This window comes from Oppia nitens, unplaced genomic scaffold, assembly GCF_028296485.1.
Source record: "Oppia nitens isolate AA-2021 unplaced genomic scaffold, nextdenovo-longstitch-racon4-pilon3 scaffold16_pilon_pilon_pilon, whole genome shotgun sequence".
NCBI classification, from domain to species: Eukaryota; Metazoa; Arthropoda; class Arachnida; order Sarcoptiformes; family Oppiidae; genus Oppia; species Oppia nitens.
The window spans coordinates 2,089,571-2,101,637 of record NW_026533195.1 but is presented as its reverse complement, the minus strand read 5'-3'; the positions used below and the strand labels follow the sequence as shown (position 1 = coordinate 2,101,637).

The following is a 12,067-nucleotide window of genomic DNA, read 5'->3' as shown; positions in this document are numbered from 1 at the left end:
ACACATATACACACATATACACACATATACACACATATACACACATATACACACATATACACACATACACACACATACACACACATACACACACATACACACACATACACACACACACACATGCACACACACACATACACACACATACAGAGCGGTATAATTAATGTAACTACCCGTCCCCCCCCAAAAAAACATACTTAACCAGACAGTGGGCGGCTGTCAATACAAGCTGTAACGTTACCAATACACCGGTACAGTAGCCATTGGTTCGGCCATCTTTTGGATCTCTAAATTCAAGCATAACTGTCCATGGTGATGCTGAACTATTGGCGCCCGCAATGATCCTATTATTTACAGTAGACTTATGAAAACGGAAACATTTGGGATCGTATAGGTTGGCACCTAATGGTCCAACTAATCCACATTCAGGTTTGTTAACCAATCCATGATAGTTGCCTACCGTTACATATCGGGTGTCAATAATAGTAGCTATAAAAACACGACACAACAAAACAGTAATAATAATAATTATTATTATTATAATTAGAATAAATAATAGTTATTATTGTATATAAAATTTGTTTAGTTAGCAATAGATATGTATTAAATAAATAAAATATTTTTTTTACAAACTTGTATTAAACATTAATACTATACTAATTGATAAAATTATTTTGTATTTATTAGTATAGTATAACATTATTATTATTATTATTTTGATGAGTGTATTGAATAAATTTTTTTTTAAAAATTATTCAAATAATATGTTTTTAAAATAATAATAATAATGATGAAAATATTAAATTATGTAAAACATGTATAGACTATAATATATATATATAAGAAGTTTATCTCATATTATTAAATAAAAGACAAAAAAAATATTTATCGATACTTTAATTAAATAAATTTCTAGTAATTTAATATTTAAAAAAATTTATGTTACATAATATTAAATTTATTTAAAATTTAAAATTTACTATAAGTTATTGTAATTTAAAATTTTTTATTTATTTTATTTTATTATTTTAAAAATTGCATATTTATTAAAATTATTATTAAAATATTTTAGAAAAATATTTAAATATAATATTATTGATAATTATTGAGTAAACAAAAAATTAATAACAAATAAAATATTAACTATAAAACAAAAAATTTTAATTATTATAATAAATTTATATAAAAAAAAATATTTTACTAAACAATTATATAAGCAATTAATTTAAATTAAGGTTTTAAATCGGATTTAATAAATTTATAATTAAACTTAATACATATATATATATATATATATATATATATATAGTTAAGCTAGATTAGATTAACCTAGCTAATTAATAATTAACTGATTATTAAAAAAATATATATTATAATATATATAGTAATAAACATTTTGTCATTGTTAATGATGTCTAAACTATATTTTGTATTTGTAGGCGGGTATCACCCGCCCGTTTGGCGTCTCCTAAGATACCCGTTTTGTTTGGGCTACTATCACCATCACCATCACCACGACTAACGGCACCGGCCAGTCTAGCGGTGACCGCAAATTGTCTCAATTTTCTCAAAATCCAGCCAATCCGTGGCGCTATCGGTACACCGTAGGCCGACTCCTGGTCGGCGCATTTGACGCCCTCAAATGGTAGCCGATAAGTAAGCAGGCCGGCCAGTATGGCACGGCTGGCGTTCCAGTAGACTGGCCCGTATTGTACAATCGGACCGCCATCATCTCCCTGGGTAACACAATATATATATATATTTATATATAGATAAATTATATATAGTACATACGTTAATATGTTAGATACTACTACTACTACTACTACTACTACTACTACTACTACTACTACTACTACTACTACTACTACTACTACTACTACTACTACTACTACTACTACTACTACTACTACTACTACTACTACTACTACTACTACTACTACTACTACTACTACTACTACTACTAATACTACTACTACCACTACTACCACTACTACTATACTATTATTATTACTACCACTACTACTATCACTAACACCACTACTATCACTACTATTTTACTATTAACGGATAGTTTAGTATATTAGCCCCCCCCCTCCCCAGTACCTTGCATGGACGGGCATCACCCGTACGATTACTATAGCTCAAACACAACACTTGCGTATGATTGCACCGTGAGTTTGGTTCAATATTCAACCACAATTGCCTAACCCAATCGGTTTGTTTTTCATGCATACTATCGTTGATAACACCCCAACCAAACATGCGGCCAATTTCCAGTTGATTGGGTGCATGAATATTTCTACTATATTCAGGCAAACATATCGGATTTGAGGTCCAGTAGCTGCTGGCGGCGTCGTCGTCGGTATCCGTCCTAACTGTACGATAAAACGGTCGGTTCAGTCTAACTAAACCCAAATCATATTTAAGATGTCCGTTACTGATGGACTTGTTTTTATAATATGGATGTATAAACCAATTGGATCTATTACTGGACCTCCAGTGCCAAACGGTAGTTCCAGTTGAGTGAATATTTTTATACGATTCATAGATATCCAGATCGCAGTTTTTGTATCTATTATAATGTATATATATATATATATATCAGGGTTCACTCCAACTCTCTATACCCCTCAAGCTTTTTCGAGATTTTTTGCCATTTTACCCCCACCCCACCCCCGTAGAAGTCCCCATGAAATCGAAAACCTTTAGCAACCCTGATATATATATATATATATATATATATATATATATATATATATTATATATATATATATATATATATATATATATATATATATATATATATTATATGTATATCAAGGTTGCTAAAGGTTTTCGATTTCAGAGGGGTGTTATAGGTGAGGGGGTAAAATGGCAAAAATCTCGAAAAAGCTTGAGGGGTATAGGGAGGGGGAGTGTACAATTTTTATTACATTTTTTTAAACGACAATTTTTAACCAAATTTTGAGTAAATTCCCAGTAAATTCCAACTAAATTTCCACTAAATATATATTAGATTAAACAGTTATATAAAAAATATTAAATTTTAATTTTTTTTAAAGTAAAAAATACAACATAAATATACTGTGAATTTGTGTTTATTTTTTGTTTCTTAATAATAAAATTCTTTTATCAATGCTCCTTTGTATTATTTAAGCATTTAATTACTACACCTACACCTACACCTACACCTACACCTACACCTACACCTACACCTACACCTACACCTACACCTACACCTACACCTAAACCCATATCTCCTACCTATTCTCATAGCATAATATATATTATATATCATTTAACTTATTATTATATACTGTATATATATTAACACATACACATACAATTAGACTAGTAAACACAATTAACTAATTAGCTTTGACCACACACACACACACACACACACCTAAATACATATACACACACACACATACATACATATACACACACATACATACATATACACACACATACATACATATACACACACATACATACACAAATACACACACGCGGCATAATTAATGTAACTCTCCCGCTCCCCGCCCCCCCCCCCCCATAAAAACATACTTATCCAAACAGTGGGCGGCTGTCAGTACAAACTGTAAGGTTATCAATACACCCGTACAGAAGCCGTTGACGATATGCAAATATGGGTGTTTAAATACTAGCTTAACTGTCCATGGTGCAACAGTAGCATCTGCTAAACTACTATCGGTGCCCAAAACGATCCTACCTTTTGGTTTTTGTAGGTGTCTATGAAAACGGAAACATTTCGGATCGTATAGATTGACACCCATGGGTCCCATTAGACCGCAATCAAGTTTGTTAACACCTATACCTAGTTCATCATAGTTGCCTGTCGTTACAAATCGGGTATCAATAATAGTAGCTATAAAAACATGTAAAAAACAAGTAATTATTATTATTAGTATTATATATGTATTTTAAATAATTTAAAAATGTTTTTTTTTAACTAACTTGTATTAAACATCATTAGTAATATTGATAATATTATATTGTATTTATTAGTATAGTATAACATTTTGTTTGTTTAGGTTTGTTTGATGATTGTATTGAATTCAAAAAAAAACAAAATTAATTATATATATTTTTAAAAAGTAATATATGTTTTATAATAATAATAAAATTTTAATAAAACTTGTAAAACATTTATATTATCACATAATTGAATAAAAAACATAAATGTATATACATATATATGATATCATATATTGATAGTGTGTGTATTGTAAAGTTAGTTATATTTATAGTAATTTAATATATTTAAAAAAAAATATTTGTATAAAATAATTTTAATTTAATTATAAGTTATTGTAATAAAAACATTTTTTTAAAAAAAGTAATTTATTCATATATGTAATAAAATATTTTTTAAAAAAATTAATAATATTATTATTATTGAATTAAAACCAAAAATAAAATTATATTTTTTATTAAATAAAAATCTAAGCAATTTATATTAATTAAAATTATCAGGCTAAAATTAGATTTAACTGATAATAGTTAGTTAAGCTAGTATAAAGTATATATTGGTCTATTTTTGTTGTTGTAAATAATTTAACAAAAATAATAATTTTTATAAATTGATAAAATAATTATAATATTCAATATTAGAGGTAATAATAACTAATCGGATAAAAAAAATAAATTAACAAATAAAAACTTAAATAAAAAAACAAATTATAAATTTATTGTAAATAAAAACTAATCTATTAGTTTCAAATTGTTTTGATTTTATTAATAATAATTAAAAAATTGATAATTTTTTTCATTAATAGTTTTAACGTAAATTAATATATGAAAAATAAAATTTATAATTACAGTTATATAATAATCTTAATATAATTATTTTTTTTAAATACAATAGTAATTTAGAAAATATAGTCTAATTTATTTTTAAATATTAAATAAATATAATTTTATAACATTATAATTAAAATATTTTTTTCAATACAAATATTATTATGTAAACAAAATATATTAGTTTAGTATTACAAATTTAATTAATTTTAATTAAAAAATAAAATAAATTACTTATAAAAAATCAATTATTTATTTAAAAAAAAATAATTATTTATAATAATGTCTGTTAATTATGATTTCACCGATAAGGTAGTTGTAATAACCGGTTCGAGTTCGGGTATCGGTGCCGGCATTGCCCAACTGTTTGCCAAATCGGGTGCCAATGTTGTAGTTACCGGTCGTAATGGCGATCGTGTGGCCAAAGTGGCCAAACAGTGTACAAATGTGTCACCGAAACAGTTGACTGCACTGGAAGTTGTCGGCGATTTGACTAACAATGAGGATTGCAATCGTCTAATTGATACAACTGTCCAAACGTTTGGCAAAATTGATATATTGGTCAACAATGCCGGTTCGGGTAGATTGACGTCAATAGACGACTCAGACTATATGGAAAAATTTGTATTTATTATGCAAACAAACTTGAATTCAGTGGTATATCTGACACACAAATGTGTCCCATATTTGGCCAAAACTCGGGGCAATATTATCAATATATCGAGCGTTGGATCAAAAATACCAGTAATATTATTATATTTATTATTTTCAAACAATATATTTATACAATATATTAATATATATATACTGATTATTAAAAAAGTCATCCAGGTTTTCACCCTATCATATATCTAAGGCAGCACTGGATATGTTTACCAAATGTATGGCCGCAGAGTTGGGACCCAAACATCATATCAGAGTTAACGCAATACTGTATTTAATTAATTTAATTATTATTATTATTATTACTTTTTTAAATAATAATTATTAATAATAATTATTACTTAATTAGATTATTAAAATTATTGTTTTATTTAAAATAAATAATAATTATTACTTAATTAGAGTATTATTATTATTATTAATATTATTGTTTTATTTAAAATAAATAATTATTAATAATAATAATTATTACTTAATTAGAGTATTATTATTAATATTATTATTATTTATTGATAAAAAATAAAAGGCCGGGTTATGTACGGACAGACATACTAATGACGTCGATGTCCTTAAATCGTACGGAAAGTGACCAAAAGTTTGATCAAACAGCCGATATCTATCCGGTTGGTAGACCGGGTCAGCCCCAGGACATAGCCAATACTGTTGCCTATTTGGCCAGTAATACTGAGGCCGGGTTTCTGACCGGCAGTATTGTTGTGGCCGACGGCGGACATCTGGCCGTTGTTGGTCTTAAATAATAATACGAAAACAAAATAATAAATTTGTTTTTTTATATAATAATTCAAAATATAATATTAGAAAACATTTAGTTTTTTTTAGTATGTTTATCAAAATTATTATTATTATTATTAAGATTACTAATTATAGTCGTAAGATAATAGTATAAACTTTAAATTGTTTTTATTTTTAAAAAAAATAAATGTTTTTAATTTAGTAAAATAATATCAATTATTAAAATGTAATTAAATATTTAAATATCATACAATTATTTTGAATAAACAATTTATTTTTAAATTTTCAACTAAATTAATAACAAAATAAAACAAAATAAAAAAATACTATATTTACTAATACATAAGTTAAAAAAAAATAAAAAGTTATAATAAAATTATAGAAAAATTTATTATAATTTTTTTTAAAAAAATTAGTATTTATATGGAATAACATAAGTTTGATTAAATACGATTAGCCAGCTAAGTTTAGATTTAATTAATTAATTATTTTTTGTTATTGTTGTAGATAATTAACAAATAAAATCAAAAGTTTTATTGATTGAAAAATATTTACCTAATAGTATTAATAATAATAATAATAACAAAAAATAGATAAACATAAACACTATAATGTTATAACATTTTTAAAAAAAATAATAATTAATTAATTAATTAATAAAAAAACCTAATATATAATAATAATCAACATTTTTTTTCATTGTTAATTATACCTATAATCCTATTGTATATCCAAAAAAAAAACTAAACTATATTAGTATACATTGTGTAGTCATTTACAACAACAAAAAAATTAATAAACTATTTGTTAGGTTTTTTTTGTAGGCGAGTGCCGACCAGTGCCCGATCCAGTGATACCTTTTTTACGACCACCACCACCACCACCACCACCACCATCATCATCGGCACCGGCAGCTCTATCTTCGTCGGGCGGGAATTGGCTAACAATTAGGATCTGTTCCAGAATCCAGTCCATCCACGGCGATATCGGTACACCGTATGCAGCGTTTTGTCTCGAACATCGGGTGCCCGGCGGTAGCCGATCGGTATGCAGGCCGGCCAGTATGGCACGGCTCGAGTTCCAGTAGATTGGTTTGTATTGGACAATCGGACCGCCATCGTCACCCTGGGTCATACGTACATACATACAGCACATATAGTATGTTAGTTACTACTACTACTACTACACTACTATAGGGATAGTTAGGGATAGAGACTGTGTATAGAGATAAGGACTGTGTATAGGGATATGGACTGTGCTTAGAGATAGGGACTGTGTATAGGGATATGGACTGTCTATATGGATGGTTAGTATTAGCATCATTAACACGCTTACCCTACATGGACGAGCACCTGAATCGTAGCTCAAACACAACAACTCTGTATGATTGCACTGGGAGTTTGCCGACAACTTTACCGACATTTGTCTAACAATCTCCTTTTCCTCTCTACCATCGTCGACTACACCCCAACCAAACAAACGGCCAGTGTCCGCACTGGGCGGTCCATTGGTTATGTTGGCCACAGGCAAACATACGGGATTGGAGCTCCACTTACCCGTTTGAAATTCGTATCGCCTAAACGGATGATCCAGACGTACCAGTGCCAGGTTGTATTTGAGCCGCGATTTATCAATTGTCCAGTTTTTGTAGAGCGGATGTTTGTACCAATAGGCCGAGTCGGCGGGTCGGGAGCCCCAGAAATCACCGATTTTGAACGGTTCGTAGACATGGAGTTCAAATTTTTCGTATCTATTTTTGTTTGTTGAAAGAGAGAGAGAGAGAGAGAGAGAGAGAGAGAGAGAATTAAAAAAACAATCCCTCCCCCCCTTCCTTCCTCCCACACACACATACACACACATACACACACATACACACACATACACACACACATACACACACATACACACACATACACACACATACACACACACATACACACATATACACACATATACACACACATACACACACACATACACACACACATACACACGCATACACACACATACACACACACACATACACACACATACACACACATACACACACATACACACACATACACACACATACACACACATACACACACATACACACACATACACACACACATACACACACATACACACACACACATACATACACATACACACACACACACACACACATACACACATATACACACACATACACACACATACACACACATACACACACATACACACACACATACACACACATACACACACATACACACACACACACATACACACACATACACACACACATACACACATATACACACATACACACACACATACACACACACATACACACACATACACACACATACACACACATACACACACACACAMACACACACATACACACACATACACACACATACACACACATACACACACATACACACATATACACACATACACACATACACACACACACACACACACATACACACATATACACACACACACACATACACACACATACAATCAAATGTAAACCCGACCTAACCACCCCCCCTCCACATATAAAAAACATACTGATCCAGACAGTGGGCAGCTGTCAGTAGAAACTGTAAGGTTATCAATACACCAGTGCATAGGCCATCATTATGCCGACCCGTTGGATCGACAAATACAAGCTTAACTGTCCATGGTGATGCTAGACTATCGGTGCCCGCAATGATTCTACTATTATCGCTATGAAAACGGAAACACTTGGGATCGTATTGGTTGGCACCTAATGGTCCAACTAATCCACATTCAGGTTGGTTTAGACCCAGGTGCTCGTAGTCCGAGTAATTGCCAACTGTTAGAAAACCAGTGTCAATAGTAGCTGAAAAAAAATTATTAAATTTTTAAATTTATTAATTATTTTGTTTGTTTGTTTAAATGTTTTTAATAAGTATTTTTTAAAACTTAAACTTAATTAATAAATAAATAATTACTAACTAGTAATCCATAATAATATATATAATGATAAAAATATTATGTAGTTATTATAGTATAACATTTTTGATGATTGTATTATATTTTTTTAACAAAAAAAACTAAAATAAATTAACTAATTAATAGTTATTTTTTAATATTTTAGAAATTATGCTAAATATCTTTTTTTTAAAACATGAAAAAGTTATAGTTATTTAATATCTATAAATAAAATAATATAATCTTATATTACAATTATATTAATAAATTATTTAAATTTCAAATCAATAGTAAGTTATTGTAATTTAAAATATATTTAAAATTATGTTTATCAATGTTAGATTTGTAAAATAATAATAATATTATATTTAATATTAAATATTAATAATTTAATAAAAAAATTAAAAAAATATAATATTCAGTTAATTTTAGACAGCAGCATATTTTTAGGTAATTTTTTAAAAATAACCTTGTTAATTAATAAACAAAAATGAATTTTATTATCATAAACTAGTAATATATATATAAATAAATAATATATATATATATATCAAATTAGTAGTATTAAAACTGCATAACTAAATAATTATATAATAACATATATATTTATATTTTAAAAAAAAAAATATTATTATTAAAAAATTACACAACAAATTATTTATTAAAATTATTATTATTATTAAAATGTCTAATTAATTATGATTTCATCGGAATTTGTTTGTTATTGAATTACAATGTAATTAATTATTATAATAAGTGTTATTAAATATCATAATTGTTATTAAGTGTTATAATTGTTATTAAATGTTATAATAATAATAATAATAAAATTTAATTACTGTATAGTAAGTTATTCTTAATAATTATAATTATTTTTTTAAATTATTAATTATTAATTTTTTATTAAAAAAAATATAGTTAATATAAATTTAATTTTTATTGTTATTATAGTTTAGTTTTGGTTAATATATGTGTTATTTTAATTAAAATAAATGATAAGAAATAATTATTTAAAAAACAAAAATGTGATTAATCACTACACAAACATTAGAAATAAATGAGAAAAAAATAAATATTTTTTTTTGAATTATAATAAATATTTTACATGACATTAAATATTAATTTTATTTATTAAAAAATAATGTCTCTATTGTTGTATGACTTTACCGGAAAGGTAGCTCTGATAACTGGTTCGAGTTCGGGTATCGGTGCGGCCACTGCTCAACTGTTTGCTAAATCGGGTGCCAATGTTGTAGTCACTGGACGTAATTCGGACGGTGTGTCCAAAGTGGCCAAACAATGTACAGATGTATCGCCGAAACAGTTAAAACCGTTGCAAGTCGTCGGCGACATAACCATAGAAGATGACTGCCAGCGTCTAATCGATACAACTGTCCAAACGTTTGGCAAAATAGATATATTAGTCAACAATGCGGGCACAGGTAGAGTGGCTTCAATTGCCGATTCAGACTATATGGAAAAATTTGCATTTATTATGCAAACAAACTTGAATTCAGTGGTATATCTAACACACAAATGTCTACCATATTTGGCCAAAACTCGGGGCAATGTTATCAATATATCATCGGTAGCTTCAAAACAAGCGGTAAATTTTATTTATCTAATTTTTTTTTTATTGAATCAAATAACAAATAATTTATTATAATATGTATTATGAAATATGTATTTTTATTTAATTATATTATTATAATTAGCTTATAAGTGGTTCACCTTATTGTATATCAAAGGCAGCGCTGGATATGTTTACCAAATGTATGGCCGCAGAGTTGGGACCCAAACATCATATCAGAGTTAATGCTATAATGTATTGAATTATTTTTATTATATATATATTTATTAATATATATATGTATATATATATATATATATATATCAGGGTTGCTAAAGGTTTTCGATTTCAGGGGGGGTATAGGGGGGGGTAAATGGCAAAAATTTCGAAAAAGCTTGGGAGGGTATAGGGGGGTGAACATTTTTTATTGCATTTTTAAACGACAATTTTTGCCAAATTTGAGTAAATTCCCATTAAATTCCCATTAAATTCCTATTCAATTCCCACTAAATTCCCGTTATATATGTACTGTAACTTATATTACTTTTGTTAACACCTAAACTACTGTATTATAGTCCGGGCGTTGTATTGACGGACATAGCTGTCCATTCACTGAATATAAGCCGTGAACAGAGCGACCAAATGTATACAGCAATTGGTAGTAAATATCCGATCGGTAGACCGGGTCAACCGGAGGACATTGCCACTGCTGTTGCCTATTTGGCCAGTGATAAGGCGGCCGGGTTTCTGACCGGCACGTGTTTGTTGGCCGACGGCGGACACATTGCCGCTAATATTTAGTTAGTTTATAAATAAGTTATTATTTTTAAATAAATTTGTTTGTTTGTTTGATAATCAATAAACTATAGTATATTTAGACTAAAATGTATAAAACAAATAATTATTTTTTTTTTTAAAAGTTTATTTTATTAGAAAAGTTTTGTATTAAATATGATAATTAAAATCTTTTATTTTTGATATTTTGAATTATATGCTTAATTATTATTAAAAAACAAAATAATTAATATATTTAATATATAGTATATATACAGTATATACTGTACAGTATATACAGTATATACTGTACAGTATATACAGTATATACAGTATATACAGTATATACAGTATATACAGTATATACAGTATATACAGTATATACAGTATATACAGTATATACAGTATATACAGTATATACAGTATATACAGTATATACAGTATATACAGTATATACAGTATATACAGTATATACAGTATATACAGTATATACAGTATATACAGTATATACAGTATATACAGTATATA

At 28.1% G+C, this 12,067-nt stretch overlaps 3 protein-coding genes across 3 annotated transcripts; 2 read left to right on the top strand and 1 right to left on the bottom strand.

Moving 5' to 3' along the window:
• The first annotated feature begins 5,109 nt into the window (after positions 1–5,109).
• LOC128965071 (uncharacterized oxidoreductase MexAM1_META1p0182-like) lies at positions 5,110–6,248 on the top strand. Its single transcript, XM_054311724.1, has 3 exons — positions 5,110–5,571; positions 5,651–5,760; positions 6,017–6,248. The coding sequence occupies exons 1-3, from the start codon at positions 5,110–5,112 to the stop codon at positions 6,246–6,248; spliced, it is 804 nt and encodes a 267-aa protein (XP_054167699.1).
• Positions 6,249–7,050: 802 nt separating this feature from the next.
• On the bottom strand, positions 7,051–10,243 carry LOC128965070 (blarina toxin-like). The gene is made up of 5 exons (XM_054311722.1): positions 10,238–10,243; positions 10,035–10,050; positions 8,809–9,103; positions 7,579–7,993; positions 7,051–7,368 (listed from the first exon to the last, which is right to left on the bottom strand). Exons 1-5 carry the CDS (start codon positions 10,241–10,243, stop codon positions 7,051–7,053), a joined length of 1,050 nt encoding a protein of 349 aa, XP_054167697.1.
• Positions 10,244–10,334: 91 nt separating this feature from the next.
• Positions 10,335–11,566, top strand: LOC128965069 (uncharacterized oxidoreductase MexAM1_META1p0182-like). The gene is made up of 3 exons (XM_054311721.1): positions 10,335–10,801; positions 10,911–11,020; positions 11,341–11,566. The coding sequence occupies exons 1-3, from the start codon at positions 10,337–10,339 to the stop codon at positions 11,564–11,566; spliced, it is 801 nt and encodes a 266-aa protein (XP_054167696.1). The 5' UTR covers positions 10,335–10,336.
• Positions 11,567–12,067: the final 501 nt, after the last annotated feature.